This window comes from Idiotropiscis lumnitzeri, chromosome 13, assembly GCF_059441095.1.
Source record: "Idiotropiscis lumnitzeri isolate Australia: NSW breed Sydney's pygmy pipehorse chromosome 13, RoL_Ilum_1.0, whole genome shotgun sequence".
Lineage (NCBI taxonomy): Eukaryota > Metazoa > Chordata > Actinopteri > Syngnathiformes > Syngnathidae > Idiotropiscis > Idiotropiscis lumnitzeri.
This window is the reverse complement of record NC_142403.1, coordinates 8994352-9013303: the sequence shown is the minus strand read 5'-3', so window position 1 is coordinate 9013303 and position 18952 is coordinate 8994352. Positions and strand designations below refer to the sequence as shown.

Below are 18952 nucleotides of genomic sequence, written 5' to 3'. Positions count from 1 at the left end.
AAACATTACATGCGCCTGAGAGTAGTGCCAAGAAGGACGCCGTAGAAATGATGCGTGCTCCTTGAATGACGTCACCGAGCAAACCTCAAGCCTGACTGTGTAGAGGAGACGCTGGAGGACCTCAGAGGCTCCATGAACCCAACTTCGGGGCGCTGTCCTCTGCTTGTTACACCCACTGCTCTTCAGATTCCCCCCTGCTTTCTCACTTTTCGAAAACGCTTCCTTTCGCTTTACTCCAGTGCTGCAGTGATTGAGAAACACAAGTACTGTACGTGGTAAACTTGACGCTAAAGTGGAGAGTTAAGATGAGACGTTCTAAAAGTTTCCAGGACAATCATTGAGGTAAGACGCTGTGCTTATTTTATTCGTAAAGATATTCACGTGGTAAAAGTCACAAAAAACATAACGGTCATTTTTACCCGCTGAATGAATATTTGATTTTCAGGATGCACCGGTTAATGTCTCCTAATTTAAGATTGCTTGTAAGTATTTTTTTCCCCAGATATATTTGATGATTATAGTGTGTCAATTGTTCGATTGGTTGAATGTTTAATGCTTTTTATGGTTGCAGTTAAAAAAATAATATTTTGCTGTACAGAACATCTTAAATTACTTCAAAGTGTGAACGAAAATATATGCAATCGTGTATTTATTTAACAAATTCAACAGTCAACTAACTGCCATTTCCCTCAGGTGTGTTGTCATATCTTTTCATCAGGTGAGTGGCTTTTGTTTGTTAACAAATGTTCTCATTCAATGTTAGCAAATCATGATGCTAAAGTTAGCATTCTACTAATCATGTGCATGTATTGAAAACGTGTTCCAACATTCATGACCACATTTTTTTTAATTAAGGGCAAAGTGTATCACCGTGGAATTGCAAGAAAAAAAATCTAGTAAAAATGTAATTTCATATTTGAAATTACAATTAATTTTACTTTGCGCAGATCCATTCTGCCTACCTCATTAAAACACAAATTCTTAATTTGATTTAACATTTAAAGAAAAATGTGTTCATTACAATTTAACTACAGTCAATTTTTAATAGACTTGTGGTTGAAATATAATTTGTTTTCTCTTGCAATGGACGTATAGGCGTAATATCAATTTCTCTTACTGACACTCCATGATCTCAGTTCAATTCAATTGTTCAATTCATTTTATTCATACAGCGCCAAATCACCATTTATGTTGTCTCGGGGAACTATGCGCAGTAGTTCAGTTACATCTGTTGCAAAAAATCATGCAAAAATATTTTGTCAAATACGTTTGGTCCAATATATGGGATTTGTCATCAAGCAATCATCTACAATGATGTCAGTTTTTCCCCTCATCCCCACTAATGTCAGTTTTCTATTTGAACAGTTCTTGTATTGGAAAGCAGTGCACTTACATATGAGGAGACAGCCTATGAATACATACCTGATAAGTTGCAATGGGACAGTGCAGACGAACTGTGTTACCAGCGCTTTGGAGCCTTAGCGAGCGTGTCCAGTCCAGCTGAGAAGCAAGAGATAAAAAACTATTTAAATTCCGTGAACATCTCTGAAGCTGTGTGGATTACCAAGAAATTCACAACTCATCTGCAAAGTAGGTTGAGTGTTTATTCCTGAGATGTCTTTGTGCATGTGACACAAGATCTCACGGTGCGGTATGTTATTTTGCAACGTATAATCCAAAAGGGAGAATTTACAGATAGAAACTTAAAATTTGTATAAAAAAATAAGAATGTTACAAAATGATGTGTGAAGTGATTTCACCATGCAAATCATCTTCGTGTGAATGCTTTCATCAGTCAAGACTGAGTGGTATAAAAAAAATATATAATGGCTTAAACATATTTATTTTTTTATTGATCTAGGGGTTACGCAAGGCTGTTTTGTTGTGTAGCAGTGTCCCTTTTGTAATTACATGGGGTGGGAAAAAAAAAACAGTTCAAGTGAAATGTTTATACTGCAGTTCAGCAGGCGCTCAGACCGGAAGAATGGCCGTCCTCTTCTCAATCTTTCTTCCATGGGTGCAGTGCCTCTTTGTACCTATTCACGCTTCGATCCTAACTGCTTGCAATTTCCACCATCATTTCTTATTCCACCCATTTATATATTAATGAGTTCCAGCTCTTGCAAATCTGATCCAAGGAAAGCCTCTGCAGCTGGCTCTGCTTGTACATGGTATTCATGGTGCTTACCAAGAAGTCCTCAACCCTGACGGCTCCTGGCACTGGATTTGCGCTTCTTGGAATCAGAATGGTGGACGCTGGACACTATTAGCTGATGGCCATATAAACTACAGTGGGAATGGCTTGAAAACTTGTGACAGCATTGGGCCAGATGGCCTTTTTATTATCGGTCAGGAGCAGGACACCTTTGGGGGCTCATTTGAGTCAGATGAGTCATTCTCAGGAAGCATCACTGAGATTCACATATGGGATCGGGTACTGAATAGATGTGAAACTTTTATGGAAAAATAGTGTTCACCCAATACATCTGGACTGATTTTCAAGTGAAACTGGGCAACCATGGAAATCGAGTCCTCCCTTATAATGCTGTGGAGCAGCAGCCGCTGCAAAGGTAAATTGGGCAGCTTTAAGCATCATCAGAATGAAAAAAAAAATGAAGGGCTACCAAATTCAGTTAAAGAAGTGCTCACCACACATCCTCATGGTTTGGCATTGCATCTTATCTGAACTGGTATCCGGCTTGGGTATGGTTGCTGTGCAGAAAAACAATCACAGAGACTGTTGGACCGCACACGTCCTGACTTTCGCCTGAGCCAAAAATCTGCGATGCATTTATGGGGCGAATCCACCCATTTGGCAATCCAAGCGAGATGAGATAATTGCTGGGGTATGTTGGAGGAGGGAAACATCTAAAACATGCAGGATAGCGGCCCTCGAGGACCGCAATTGGACATCCCCTGATAAAAGAGAATGTGAACAACTGAATAAAGCAAGTTTGAGAGGAGAGGAGATGTCTTCCGCATTTTGGCAAACATCAATGTGTTTGTAAAAGCACACATGCTCATTGTTAATGTTTAATGGCTTTGTGGTTTGACGGAATCGCCATTTCGCCTGTTTCCCTTACTTTACCCAATTTCAGCTCCTTACAGTTCTTTGTAAATGTTTTGTGACTCACGTCACTTGTATTCCACCCATAAAAACAAACTCTGTCCCATTCTGACTTCATAGTCCCATGTGAGCATTGCGAGTCCAAAATTTCCCTCCTACTGGGATGAACGTGCAGAAAAGCAAAAACATTAATACTCCTTGAACAACTTGCTGCACAGGAACAAAGTGGTTTTAGGAATTTTAATTTTTCATGCTCATGCACAACTTCATGTTTCTTGCTAAAATACCAAACGTTAAAATACTTTTTCTTTGTTACCAATCCCGCTTTTGAATGAAAAAATGAATTGAATGGTCGTTAAACAAACATGTTCCTTCATTCAGATTTTAAAAAGTGGTTATCCATCAGTTTGTTGTAATGATGATGATGATTTATATGGGTTCCCTGTCATAACGGCCCACCGAGCGAAAACAAATCAATGATGTGGCCCGCGAGAAAAATTAGTTTGACACCCCTGCCCTAGTGTTTTCAAACAAATGTATGAATACTCCGCAAAATCAATGGACGAATGTGTCAGTTCTTCCTCATGTAATTTTAGCCAATTATGTGCTTCTTATATTGTTTGGGGCCACTCGGCAGCCCCTTTTCTTTACATGACTACTGCTGTGTCCAAGGCTTCTATCAATTTAGGGGAAGAACGTATGGGCCTTGACCTCAGAATTCATTTTGCTGTTGTTGCTGCCATAGGACACGGATAGGAGAATGTTGGCTACTTAGTCATTTGGAAATGTTGAAGAAGTCATTTTGGCCAAAGTTGAACAGTAGACATTACTGTTTATGAGCCTACGTTATTATTCTTAACCCTCCTCTTTTCTTTATCTAGGTAACATATCTGTCATTTTGGGCTCTATATTGGATGGAGATTCCTTGGAGAATCAGACATTTTCCCTTGCGTTTGTCCACAGCCCTCAGCCTGACCAAGAGTGTGACATTCTTGACCCTATTACAGGGAGTTTGAGCCAAGACAATTGTGACTCTTTCAGAGGAGCCGTCTGTCAGTATAAAAAAGGTGAATTGGACATTGTGTCTTGTGATCATGATCTGCAACTTCTATGTGAGATATGGTGTTTTAGACCAGCCATTTTAAAAGTATGGGGCAGTGATTCTCCACCCAAGACAACATCTTTATGTATGTAAATAATGTAGTATTAGCCTATGTTCAAAAACCGATTTTCTGTTTTCTGCCTTAGACTCTTTTCGCTCCCTCCTCAATAACTGAAAGGTGTAAAAATCAAATGTTAACATGCAGGGCCCTATTTTTGTAGACAGGCGCACTGCGTCAAAACTGGCACATCTTTGTTTTCATGCTGGGGCAATTCTAGTCCACCCTTTTTGCCTGCGCCTGTCTACCAAAATAGCAAAAGCGAGAAAACACCCATTAGACTGAGTATTGTGCTTGATTTGTAATATCAAATGTAAAATAGGGCTTGCAGTAGCTTAAGTTGGCCTATGTGGTTTCATTTTTTTTTTCTTCTGTCCACTGATGACTCCCTGAGGAGGTGTGCATTACACTTTGAATACCGCTGGTTACAATTCTGATCATTGCAGTGTAATAATATAATAATAATAATCTATAATTATTATTTTTTTTTTTAGTTTGCTTGTATTAATTAAATTCCAATTTGTTAGTTATAGAAGTGCAAGATGTTTCCCATTCCCCAAAGACACCGTTCTTCAACATCTTGAGCCAGTACCCTTCAACCAGTACCGTGAGTTGAACTTTCTCAATGTCCTTTATTATTATTGGAAATGCTAAGTTTTAAGACAACAATGTATTAGTGCAAAAGTATTTTTTGGAATGTAATAACACCTCTAATGAAATAACTAATATTCATCTATCATTCTGTCTTTGGCGTGATCAAGGAGCAGAGTGCCATTGCCTCATGGGACAGAGAGAAAAATTCCCTCCATCAGCTTGCCCGTGCTCTCCTGGACACAATTGAGACTGGTGGTCCAAATGTCCTCACATCCAACGATATCCACTTTCTGTCTCAAAGGATTGAGATGGGCTGGTCTGTACTGGCAAGAAGCCACGCTGCCGGTGCCAATGCCGCCGAGGCCATGGCATCCATTGCTACAGATTATGTAAAAATGTCCAGTGTGATGCTGGAGCCTCATGTGGCTCAACAGTGGATTGGATTAACAGATGATGGGGTGAGGATTGACCAAAGCATCCTTTTGATAATGATGAGCTTTCAATAATAATTATTTTGTGTTTTAGAAAAAAAAAAAACAGTTGTATATTTTTGACAAGTCTGCCATTAACAGCCACCAAAGATGTTGGTTGAGCCATTGTTTTTAGTGTTCTTGTTGTATCAGCGTATCTCTTGGCAAGATAGATTGTGCATGATTACTAAACACTATTACTCCATTGTAGTCTTTTAACTGGACAACATTCCTGGCGTGATGCATCATTAAAATGTAATTTCTTTTTTATCTGATTTTCTTCAACAGATCAGCATGGGACCATTTAATATTGTCAATAGCATTGACAATCTTACTGAAACTCTGGCAGATTTACTATCTGCTGAGGGGAAAAGCTTCTCACTTTCTACCAAAAACATAAGTACAAAAACATCTTAATAAATTGCATGAAATACATTTGATACTAGTACTTTTGCTTGCACAGACTTTATTGTTTTTAATAAAATCACCAATAGCAGTAAATTTGTAATTTTACTCGTTTACTGACAATTAATGACATATTTATTCATTTTTTTGTTTTACATGGAATGTACTTATTTTAATCTGTTTTTCTTTGCTTTGTGGCTTCTGCGGTCTTTGTGAGTAGATGTATTCATCAGGAAGCACCAACTGACTGAACAAAGCTGCTGTCAATCATTTAAACCATCTGACATCAGCTCCAACCCAGTGAGTGGAAATGATCTGGATGAGCTGCTTATCCCAGACGTTGAGTTACAGAGAATTCAGAAACTTGGTAACAAAATACAGACAGTGAAAAACACAATCCTACTGCTTTTTGATTTGTTGCACATTCATTTTACGAGCACAATTTGTTTTCTGGTTTTAGGACACAAGGATGTGATGTTTATTCACACTCATTACAGCCATTTGAACGAGATTGTATCTGGTGCAGCACAGCCTTTTTTGAGTGACCATGAGAAAGCGAAAAGGTTGGGCATTCAAAGATCTATTCTCTAAATTTGTCTTGTTGAAATTTAGAGATGAGCATTTGAGTCAATTTACTCAGTAATCACCTTGAACCCCTCCCAAAAGAATGTCATGCTTTCACTCCGTTTTTTGTATAAAATATGATCTAAGTAAAATAAATAAATAAAAAAATACTCTGGATTGATTTAAGAATATTCCGTCTTGATGGTAACTTCACTTATGTTGGCAGCTATTTCAGTACAGCATAACACTTAAATGCCAATTCACCATGTTTGCTTTGAACTCTGGACACCACTGTTTCACCTGAGTCTGTAGACTTCTGGTCCCTACTTGGATTTATATTCCCTGAACATTTATTTAAGATACATTCAGGACCTGATATAAAACAAAAAGGAATTCACTGTACAGCAAAAGTATGGGATTTGCATCACTATTCCAATACTTGGAGATGGGAATGTCAAACTAAATTTCTGTGCATTTTTAATGACCCTCTGTTTTATTAGCTTCTATAAACAAAACTGACATACCTGAGAGTGTCTCCCTCTTCAGAATTCTCCCAGGTCAGCTGGCCTCTGCTGTCATATCAGCCACGCTCCGTGATGCTTCAAAGGCCCAGACAATCCCTGTTGCTGTCAAGTACACTCTATCCTCATCACATGTGGTAATGCTTGATAAACAGTTTCTCAGAATTTGTTAGGTGTCTTTTTCAATGCTTTAAATGTCTTTTTGTGTGTGTATGTGTGTGGGGGTGTGTGTGTGCGGTGCTTCACTCCCATGTCTTGGCCGGTGAAAAAGTATTGCTCAACATTATTAACATGCTTTGGACATGCGCAGCTGATAGGCATGTATATCGGTTCATTGATTGAAATCTTTTTTAAGAATTTCCCTGAATGTCAAAATGATTGCCGTATAATCTTGTGAATTTGCAATTCAGGCAAAATGGAGTGCACCACATGGCTGCAAATAGTTAACACATCCAAACGCGAGTGATGTCATCTTGGCAACGGGAAGTTGCGCTACACCCATTGAACAAGCAGCATTACTCTGCACAAGACAACATTAGTGTTGAAAAAAGTCGTTTGGTAAATTCAGAGAGAGATTTTCCCCACAGTTGATTGATTAAATTAAGTCAAATAACCATCTTTTATCACAACTGGATTTCTTCATAAATATTATAAAGCAGTTTTATACCACCTCGAGCCCATGTCAAATGCTTCCCATCACAGATCATGAGCGCCACAATAATGTTGTCATAAAATTGCAAATAGTTCTCATGAGATTGCATTGCAAGCAAATTCAACAAATATTACCATCAAAGATATACTATTAAAATGTAATGGTGAATGTGTTTCTGCTTCTAGATGGAATATGCACAGAGATTTTCTCCGGTCTGTGCTTTTTGGAATTTCAGCCTGATGTAAGTTTTATCGGCAAAACAATGAATACTTCTTTGTTATCAAATTACTGAGTTAGTGCCGGTGTTCTTGGTATTTCTTTACATAGGAAAAATCATACCAGTGGCTGGTCCAGTGATGGCTGCAGTGTGACCTTTGCTGGCTCTGGTGTTACTTCTTGTGTATGCAACCATACAACGAACTTTGCAGTATTGATGAATTACTTAAAACCAAAGGTGACTCATTTGGGATGTACAGAATAAAACATCCTCACTCTAAAGCCTGTCGCGTTTTGTTTCTCAGTATCTGATTAGTGAAGCATGGCTGAATAGATTAATTTATTTCACACTTTACCCTTTGTTCCAGTGGAGTCCCGAGGAAGAGCTTATTTTGACCAAACTGACTTTCATCGGTTCGGGAGCATCTTTGTGTGCGCTGGTGGTGACACTGATGCTTTTCACTGTGTTGGAGTGAGTACCTGATTACGCTGTCTTGTTCACCCACAAAAATCACAAAGTGCAGAAATGACAGCATGTGCTTTGTTTGCTCAAACAGCATTTCAGTAAACGAGTTATTTGTGAATCAATTGATTTCAAAAGTGAGCATTTAAAGCAGGCATATCTAAAGTAAAGCCCGGGGGCCAAATGCGGCCTATGTTCAAATTTCCACTGGCCTGCAGTGTATGGCATGACATTAATAATGTGTTGTTGACCACAGCAAAAAATAGATATTTTATATTTCACCAGAAGATGGCAGCATCTTAGGTGCCTTTGGAAATACTCCAAACACACCAAGCGTCCTCAAACACACCAGTCTCAAAGTCGTGTTAGGTGTCAGAGAGAACCCCTCACTGTCTGACCTCTGTGTGGCCCTTTCCAGCCCATTTCTAAAATAGAGACTGTAGTAAAAAAAAAAAAAAGATCGAAACATTCGTACTACAACAGTAAAAACCTGTTCAAAATTGGCTAGCTGTTGGCGAACGTCTTTGCAAAATTCTTTGTTCAAAATTTCCTTGTGACAAGTCAAACTGTTTGCGACCATTAAGACTGTTGGTGATTGTCTTTGTGGTTGTTTGCGGCCTTGAACGAACCTTGATGTAAAATCAACATTCACTTTGTTCGCAAACACTTGTAAACCTTCCCGCTCAATAGGATATAGCCCTTAACACACAAAGGGATTCAAGCAAATATTACGGGCTGTACTGTACCTACATGCGTGTTGGTATTTTCGCAGACACATGTAGCTTGGAGAAGTCTGAAACCGTTAATTCGTGCCATTGTGAGTATGAACACAGCTGACTTGAATCGCAGCCAATCGAAGTCTGTAGGCGCAAAGTCCTTCACATGGTGGATGCAGAAACTGCCCCAAAAAATACTCCAACGTGGTTCCGGTAAAGTGTAGTCTACTTTCAGGAGCCAATTGAGTCAGGTGCGAGTGTCAAAGGAAATGCGCTTTTTCCCACCGGAATGCCCAGCATAGCGCTGAGCATTCTGCTAACTCACCAAACTGAATAAATGAGGCTTGAACAAAATGAATCAATGCATGAAAATATTTTTTTCCCTCGAGTGCACCTCACTGTCTGTAACTGTAGAGCCCAATATGATCAAAATTCCAAATGGCTTTTACAGAACTTTATTATGACCCTTTCATTTGAAAAATTCGGGACTGAAGCACTCTTGGTCCAAAATGTGGAAACAGTGAAATGAAACAGTGGAAAACTTAACCAGTCTCCTGTGGTTTTAGCGCTAATCACCTATGGATTTCATACCCCATTGACATTGTTTTATTTTAGTTTTTTGCTTTGTACAGTCATTTTAGTGCAGGTTGACATGGCAACATGGCTTTTTACGTACTTAGCACTGGAACCCCTGCCTTACACACCGACATTAGCAGCGGAAGATATGGAGTCGGTCCCACTTTTCGGCAATAAGTTTCCACGATTCTGGGAATACTTTCCACAAAATGTTGCCGTGTCTTTATGGGAATTTCACAAAGCACATTTATGAGGTCAGCGATCAATCACGATGCTGAACCTGAGAAAGGGCCTGGTTCATCCTTACATACATACATATATATATATATATATATATATATATATATATGTATGTATGTTCTTTTTTTTTCTTTTTTTATTCTTATAACATATGGCCGAGGACTCAATATCAGCAGATCCTGAAGATTTGGACTGAGGTGCCAAAAATGTGTGATCGGGACGTCCCAAATTGACACTGTGTTAGACGGAGCATTAAAAACATATACTTACGCCTGCACGACCAGATAATAATAAATTCCAGCAAATTTGGGAACTGTATAATACATAAGTACAGAGCTCCTCTCCCGACAAATGTTTGCAAAACTCCTTTTTTTTTTTTTCGTTCTTTAAAGTTGTATAATTTTATTATCCAGATGATTCATATACTTAACAGTATAAGAAAGCAGCATTCAGCTGTTCTTTTAATGGCATTTGATGTCACACAATTCACTAAAAAGAGAGCACTTTATATTTGCGGTAGCTGCCATCATGTTTCTGCTGTGGCCACTACGAGTATTGACTAGTGCTAATCTTCTAATTACAGTTGTCTATGTGTGAATTCATTCCAAAGGTTTATGGTAGCATTTTGTGGCTGTTAATTAGCAAAATGGCCACAGAGGGATCCTAATAGGCCATGAAGGAGCTGCTACCATTTATTTACCGTGTACTCAGTGCAACCTTGCAGTATACATCTGATATGTATAATAGCATTAAACAATAATACTTGTCTGAATTGATTCAATTAATTCAATGATCGATATCATGTTCTAATTTTTCATTTCAAATGTGGGAATCTCGCCAAACTAAAATGATTTTTCACTTGTTTTTCACTAGCATACCTCGCTCTGACAGGACATCCATCCATAAGAACTTGTTTGTTGCTCTGATCTGTGCTCAGGTGATTCTTCTGTGCAGTGGCTCGGCCATTCACAACAAGGTGAAGTACAAAATCATTAATTACACAGATTGAAACTGGTGATGACCCCTTAAACGGGTCATTGAAATTTTGCTCACAATATACGATTCAGAGTACTAACTAATAATATGCTGAATGTGTTTTTAAACTGCTTACACATACACAATTGCTGATTTAAAAAAAAAAATCCCAGGAGAAAGAACAGTCCTGAGCATCTGAATCAGGAAATAGAACTTTTATCCGCTGTGCTTGTAGGTTGCATGTACACTTGTGGCAGCATTGCTCCACCTCTTCTTCATGGCTGCCTTCAGCTGGATGCTGGTTGAGGGTCTGCTGCTTTGGAGCAAGGTGGTTGCTGTCAACCTCAGCGAAGAAAGACACATGAAGTATTATTACCTCATCGGCTGGGGTACAGTGATTTTTATCTTGAGATCATTTCTTTTTTTTTTTCTACATTATGCAGGTCAAATCTCTATTTGCAGAATAGTGCGTTTCTGTCAAATTGTCTTCTACTGTGCCACTATTTTATCTACCATTTTGCTCACATTTCTACATATCTTTGTATATGTTACTATTACTGTACACCGATCCTTTCATTTTCAACTGTTGTTTCTTACTTGTTCTCATCCTTTCTCCAGGTCTGCCAGTGCTCATAGTCACCATCACACTGGCTTCAGCCTCAGGCAAATACTTGGCGGATGGCTACTGTTGGCTCAGTGTGCAGAATGGTGTCATCTGGGGCTTTGCCGGGCCTGTCATCTTCATCATCATGGTCAGCAAATTACACTTGAGCCTTCACACAATTTACCGCATTATTATGTTTTTTGCTCATTACTGACATTACTGACGCCAAGTGCATGTAACATTCACCTATTGCATGCCTGAAAACTGTCCTGCAATTAAGAGCCTCAAGATTCAAATTGATGTTGCGCGTATGCTATGTTTAATAGTGTTTGCTATTGTGAATGATACACGCACACACACAAAAATCATATTATCGGCCTCATTATCCTGTTTTTTCTTATTTTCTAGTTTTGCTTTAATTTGAATCGTAGGTGAACGGCGTCGCAAAAAGGTGTAACGAGCGAACAAAATGCCACTTGGTATCTATCATATTAACCTTTATAAAGAAACAAATCGGATTTAGAAATCAGATCCAAGTGGATGCTTCCAACCTGTACCATTATAGTACATTATCCACATGTGTGCATGTGTGTAAATAGATATTATGGTTTAAAGCAAAGCGTGGAGAGTCTCTGTCACCAAAATACACAACAGCATACGCAAGAAAAAAAGTTTACGCATGTGAGGCGTCTTCAGAGTCATACTAAGGATATAATAAAACCCTGGAGAGTTTTTGTTACAAATATCCATGCACGCAGTAAATGAATGGAGCCAAAAGCCTCTGAAATATTCACTCGCTCCTTGAGTTCTCTTTATATTATTAGAATTTAGCTACAGAAATTGGCTTCTACCTCATTTCCGCCTTGTTTTTTGTTGTTAAAAAAAATAAAAAAGTAGTATATATGGCATCTCACAAAAGAGATTCCTGCTAACGCAGCTTTAGGTCGCACTTAATTGGTTTGTGAATGGGGTCAAGCATTGCTTCGCGTGGGAGGTACTGACAGTATTTAATTATTAATATTCCTTATTATTATAATTTTTTTAAACACTTTTCCAGTTCAGTTCCATCCAATCATAATGCTCGGAAAGGCAGGCTTGACATGTGAGGTGGTCAGGGGAAGAAACATTAATGGGAATTCCTCATTTTCATTGTGTTCCTTAATTGTAGTTTTGTCTTTATTTATAATAATAATAATTTGTGTTGTCAATGTTCTATTTATATTTTTAATACAGGTGAATGTAATGGTACTTACTAGAGTGGTGGTCATCACTATCTCCACAGCCAAAAGGAGGTCCATAATGTTGGCAATGGGTGCCAGTCCACTGGAACAAACCTACGAGCAAGTTAGGTACTGGCCATGAGGGGGCGCTATTTGTCCTCTTTTTAAAGCTTATTCAACAGTGCTACAGGCCTTGGAAGAGGCGGCTGTCTTCTGGAGGCACCACAGGAAAGCATTTGTCATTTGTAAAACAGTGAGGCTCATTCATCAAATAAGATAGAAATACATTTTGAATTGATTATATTAGTGTTGTCCATAAAATATTCATCGGTTTTCAGCCACTTCAAATGCTTTCAACCCCACTGTCCCTGAATGTTTTAGGCTCTTTCACTTTTGATCAGACGCTTGAATTATTTCTGATTGTCAAATTGTCCTTTTCTGCATTGACAATTAAATAACATATTGTAGTTTGGCTTTTTAAATTATCTTGCACTATTATGAAAACTCATGTTTGTCGTAATTGTTTTTTCCTCCGCAACCATTTTTTTATAGTAAATATGGAATGTTATTATGGCTGTACTTTTTAAACAAGATTGATGAAACGTGGGCAGGGATATATTTATGATTGTATGTATGATTTTGTTTTTACTGAATAGGCATGTTAAACGAAAAAAATATTTTAAAAACGAAATGGAAAGTCCTTTTTTTTGAGGGCGTCAAAAGTTTACTCACTAAACTAATAACACAATTTGCAATTTTCTTCGCAATATCTTTTCATCAACAAATATGAATGAAAACATTCTAAAGAGTTTATGTCTTTCTACAATATGTATATATCTAAATTTATGGTGACTGGTCATTCAAAGTGGATTTCCAAAAATCTGTTTCCAACTCAAATATCTAATCAAATAAACCAAGCAGTCACATAAACCATTGCAATATGAAAATAATTATCTTGGGTTTTACATTTTCATTGTAATTATGCGTGTAACAAATGTTGGCCTGACTTCTCTTTTTAACACTGTATTTATACGTTGCTATACAGAAACCTCACAGCTGTGTTTCTGGTGAAAGCGGTATGGGCTAATCTGTGTGAATCTCTCCCACATGTGATCCAGTAGATTTCCGACCAGAAGTCTTGTAAATGATTCTATTGGTGAAAATTATGTCAAAGTGTGTATTTTTTTTTCTCAACCTCAGTCCACCAGGCCTCACAGTAGGCACACTATAAGAAATTTCAAAGCTGTCCTTGAACCATTTGGCACCCCTGGGTGGCAGCCATCTCGGAAACTCAAACAAATTCCTCCAATGAATAAGCTCGGGCCTGCCACCATCCATGTCACAATTTGAACACACACATTCACAGCTGCTGTGGTTTGGCCGTCACCTGAGTGGGAAACTAATTCCACTCTAAACAGAATTAAATCAGATTTAAGGTGGGAAGTTGTCACCCTATGAGTCTTCCCAGCCACATAGCCACTGTGTGGAACAGCTAGTCATCCAAGGTTGCTGAGAAATATCCTGCAAAAATTCGATAAAAAAAATCTAGAAAAGTGCCAATGGCGGTAAGGGGGGGGGGTTTGAATAATAATTTAGTGTTAAGATGGAGCTGCAATTTTTATAATGTGTGTGTGGATGTGTGTGTGTGTTTAAAAATCATGCATGGGTACTGTATGCTTAACATTAGTGTCATATGGTCACAGGGCTGCTGTTAAAGCGGTTTTGGTTCTGCTGCCCATTCTTGGATTGACGTGGTTGTGTGGTGTCCTGGTGCCTTTCTCCATTGTCATGGCCTACATCTTCATCCTCCTCAATTCCTTGCAGGTACACACCACAGGACACAAATGCAAAAATGTTGCAAGCATACAAAAACCCACAAATGGAATTTTAATGAGCATCATCATAATAATAATAATAATAATAATAATAATAATAATAATAATAATAATAATAATAATAATAATAGTAATAATAGTAATAATGATAATAATTAATATTAATACTGCTATCATAACTACCATCATTATTCTCATTATTTACTAAAGTAAAATCCTTAAGTAAGATAAAAAAAAATATCTGGATCACCATGAGCCTATTAGATCACAAATGTCATGTTTAGTGTTGAAAACTTCATCACAAAAATGATAACACCATTCACAAGAGAAGTGTAATGAGGGTTATAAAAGCAAGTGCTGGTCGTTGTTTAATTATATTACTTTATAGTTGTTGTTTATATTGTACTAAAAATTCAAGTGTGACAAAAAATGATATATACTTTGTGATAAAAAATTATTCAGGAAAAAAAAAATGCTGTGCACGTGTCATGTTAGATTTTACAACCAACAGTCAAATGCAGCATTGTTCTGAAAGCACACAAGTGTAAACATGCACGGAGGTTTCACGCTGCTCAAATTTGCATAACTTCAGAATTAAATTCACCTTCACCTTCATTTGTTGCAAAGCATAAGAAAAATGTAAGATCATTCTAAACAAAACTGCAACCACAACTTCCGGACAATTTAAAAAATATCTCCACTTACGAACTTATTCCTGCTTTTTTTTCCTTCGATGAGAAGTTGAAAGGTTTTCCATCATGCATTCTGCTTTCTCGCTGAATGTACACAGACTTTCAAGGCTTTTATTTGTCAGTGGTAAAGGCTGATGCCGAAATAGGCATTATAAAAAAAGACGGAGAGGTGGTTTTATTTTAACAGTCGAATTGCATTTGTATTGTTTGCTTGCATTATTCCTGCATTGGCAATCTAAGGTCAACATTATTGTGATGATCACTTTAAAATGCTTTTAGTGCTGAAATTTGAAGGGTAGATTTGTCCCAGATTTTTAGAGAGGGACTATATTACGGTCAAATTATACATTCTTTACCTTGGTGTTGGAACATTGTTTAAAATGATGGTAAACTTCTACAGATAATCATTGCCTTCATTCTCAGATCCTTTGCCCACTTTTTTCATTGCATAATATGAGGGAATAAAGTCATGTACTTTGTAATTCTCAAAGGGTGGTCGTTGTTCTCACATGACCCAACATCCGTCAGCTGCAGTATATATAATTGAGCTGCATTTTAAGAAACTAATCAATAATGGTTTTAGCCATCTGATAATTAAGTAAAGTGTTCTACTTGCCACAAATAGCCTCTTCCTTATAGCTAATAATCTTTTTTTTTTTTTGGGAAGATAATTATTGCACATGGTTTTGCTGTTTTAATTTGCCTGAACATATTGATCTTTCCTCATTCGAGTAATTTCTGTTTTCTTCTATTCTATCCATCAACCAACTCATCATCTTTTCTCTTTTATCTTATCATCTCATTGGTGTTTTCACCATGTTTTATCCTTTACAAAGAAAATGTGGGCATGTAACATATAATAACAGACCCTTTGGGCCGCTAAACGACATTGGTGCTTGAAATTTATAGTTCCAATCAATAAATGAATCAATAAGGAATTCTTGAAGACATCATTGTTGGCCTAATTCTTAATTTCCAGCCATCAATCCATCTATCCATCAATTCTCTGCTCTGCCTATCCTCAGTAAGGAGGCCGCTGTTGTGCTTGAGCCTCTGCCTGCTGCCTTTGGGCAAGAAGTGGGGTGCACCTTGAACTGGTCACCAGCCAATCACTGGGCAGTTTAAAAAGATAATTTGGACAATTCTGGACAGTTCCATCATTGTGGGAACTGTTCTGGGAAGGTCTCCCCTCGTCAACCTTTTTTTCTTTAAAATTCAGCATAATTGTGCCCCAATGGGCAAAGTAAGCTCCATAAAGGCATGCTTGATTAAGATTACTAGAAGAGCTTAAAAAAAAAAAAAAAAAACAAAGAAAAAAAGAATTCACTACTAACCCAGTTACAATGCCTATTTGGCATTTATAGTCGTGAATGACTTTGGTGAAGAGTCCTGACCTCAACCCCATCGAACATCTTCACCATGAAAATTGTGAGCCAGATTCTCAGATTCAACATCAGTGACCTCTGACCTCCCAAACGTTGTTCTGAATGAAGTGACCATCATTTCCAGAGACATACTGTGTCTCTGTCTGTTGTCTTCCAAGCAGAGTGCAAGCTTTTCTTGCTGCAATGATACTAGAGGTGGTCACTAAAAGCTCGAGTGTAATAAAGCACTGGACTCATTTATCAATGTTGCCTCTTGTTCACTGATTCTTTGAAAGTGGCAGGGTGAGAGCTTTGATTCAAGGCAGAATCTCTTGAGGTGTGTGAGAAGATGAGCGCATCCTTTTCATTACATTTCTTGTGAATTTCAGTTATTAATGGTGACTTTTCTCTCACTGCTCAACTCTGTGGGTTCGATATTTGTGGAGTTGCCTTTGTTTTCGTATTTTTGCAGACATGTACAGTTTGAAAGGGGGCAGCTTGCGCCGTTTTGGGCGTGAACACAGACAATTAGCATCACGGCCATTAGTGTAAGAGGTGAAGTCTTTGCATTGGGGTGGCAAAAACTAACTTGCTGGAGTCCATGCATGTTTGAAGTTCCTCTAAATATATTTATAAGGATCTGCAAGGAGACCTCCGAGGTCGGATGATGTAAAGCTGGCCAGGACAATCACAAATTACTGCTATGAGGTGGGCACTTGGGGACTGCCTTCCAACCCGATAGTTTGTGCCTGTGTGTGTGTGACTCCTCGGATGATAATAATAATAATGTGTTCAATTAATTGATTTCTAAAACGATTCAGAGGATCTGTTCACGTTGTTGTCATATCTATGACTTAAATATGATGACATCCGCCACACATAAGCGCTCTGAGTCTGTTTGACTGCGCTTGATGAAATTCACCAAAATCTCATTACACCATTTGCCTCACAGCTTGGTCCTGGTTAACGCAGGTGGAATCGCGAGATTGAAACAGTCAGACGTGTGGTTACATATCTCGAAGGTTGATGTGACGATGCATGTTGCAACAAGTGCAGCTGATCGTTAAAAAGTCTGGGCGAAACACACGCGGTCTTAACAGACATTTAGAAAATGTAACTCTCTCCCCGCAGGTTTGCGTTTTGCAGCCCAACTGCATCGACCTCATTGCTCTAATCTAGTTTTCTTTTACAGTAATTGTTTATATTCACATTTGCACATTACAAGTACACATACAGGATATGGTTACATTGACTGCTTAGATTACGTTTGTCATTTATATTTTTTCTTTCTCTTTTCTATGCTTTAAGTAACTGGTTAGTGTTATTTTATTGTGGTTCTGAAAAGGAAAGTTCTCTTGAAAAATTAATACTATTAAAAATAGCCCTTTTCATAACTCATAGTTAAGTTCATAATCATAAAGTTAAAGAACAGAGAAGTTCATACAATTTGTCCAAAAATAACCCTCCTGTTCATTGTTTTTTAACAAATCGGAATCAAGATTTATAAGGAACTGGAATTGAATCAAAGAACCGGAATCCAAAGTGTGCAAATGTCAACGATGACCAACCCGAATCCTCTGAAAAGCAGGGTACACCCTCAAACTGGTCACAAGCCAATCACATTGGCCCTTTCAAAACATATGTGAAAATTAAAGAAGGGGTTTACAACATTTTTGCTGTTGTTGTTGTTTGCCTGTCATTTTTTTACTGGCCCAAGCCAAAGCAACATAAAGCTAAAGTGTCAAGCTTTTACTGTTGAATCAATAAAACAGATAATGTTGACATTTCATTGCGTGCCATCGTCCACGTCTACTCCTCCTCTTCCCTTGTGGCCCACCGTAATAGGCCACCACTATTGCATCTCTCTCAGTTGTGCTTTCGCTCTACCTTGTAATCAGGCAATATGCGTTCTAATGAACAAATGATTATTAGTATTATTTTATTTTTTTTTTTATGAGTGAAATGACCTGGTGATTATCATCATTTACAGTATATGATCACTCTATCTTTTGTAATTCTGAAGAGGAAGGAGTGTCTATAAGTCACTTAACCCATATCACACCAGGCACCAACAGTATTTTGATCATTTGTTTTTCATCGTGATTTTTTTTTTCTGCAGTTCCCTTATATAACTTAATCAACGCTATCTTCAAAGTGTAATCAGTGTTCAAGTCATACAGCAAATTATTCTCAGGAAAATTTGGGGGTTGACTTCCCCTTTAAGGTTTTCTGTTTCATATGTCTATCTATCTATCTATCTATCTATCACTCATTCATTCAATCAAAGACAACAGAGCATTTTTAGGACCCTTTTCTTTTTAGAGTTTTAGGGGCTATGCTATTCTCATGTGTCTATTTGAACTTCTATCTCTGAGTAAGTTTTATGAGCATCTTTATCATAAATGCAGGCATGCCTCATCTGCTTACTTATCAGGTGAGCAATAAATAGCACGTGGTGAGGGGTGGGGTGGGGTGGGGTGGGGCAAGGGATTGTTTGTGGGGGCCCATAAATCGCTCCACCCACTGTCATACAATCTCTAGGCAATGTCATTCAAAACTTTTCGCACAATCCATTACTTCGGTATAATAGGCTCGTGGCCCTGCACTGTCCATCCTAT

General features: G+C 38.0%; 1 protein-coding gene across 2 annotated transcripts in view; it reads left to right on the top strand.

Annotated features, from left to right (window-relative positions):
• Positions 1-95: 95 nt before the first annotated feature.
• The window catches only part of LOC148324229 (adhesion G protein-coupled receptor D2), a 69348-nt gene continuing 50491 nt past the window's right edge, over positions 96-18952 (top strand). For both annotated transcript variants that reach the window (XM_088312934.1, XM_088312935.1), the window contains exons 1-19: positions 96-342; positions 446-482; positions 694-718; positions 1366-1590; positions 3949-4134; positions 4755-4834; positions 4989-5279; positions 5580-5691; positions 5917-6063; positions 6157-6259; positions 6807-6918; positions 7619-7674; positions 7761-7887; positions 8018-8121; positions 10518-10620; positions 10855-11008; positions 11238-11371; positions 12457-12572; positions 14147-14267. In XM_088312934.1, coding sequence (XP_088169060.1) covers positions 447-482; positions 694-718; positions 1366-1590; positions 3949-4134; positions 4755-4834; positions 4989-5279; positions 5580-5691; positions 5917-6063; positions 6157-6259; positions 6807-6918; positions 7619-7674; positions 7761-7887; positions 8018-8121; positions 10518-10620; positions 10855-11008; positions 11238-11371; positions 12457-12572; positions 14147-14267 — 2232 coding nt within the window. In that variant the 5' untranslated portion in view covers positions 96-342; position 446. The remainder of the gene's footprint in view (positions 343-445; positions 483-693; positions 719-1365; positions 1591-3948; positions 4135-4754; positions 4835-4988; positions 5280-5579; positions 5692-5916; positions 6064-6156; positions 6260-6806; positions 6919-7618; positions 7675-7760; positions 7888-8017; positions 8122-10517; positions 10621-10854; positions 11009-11237; positions 11372-12456; positions 12573-14146; positions 14268-18952) is intronic.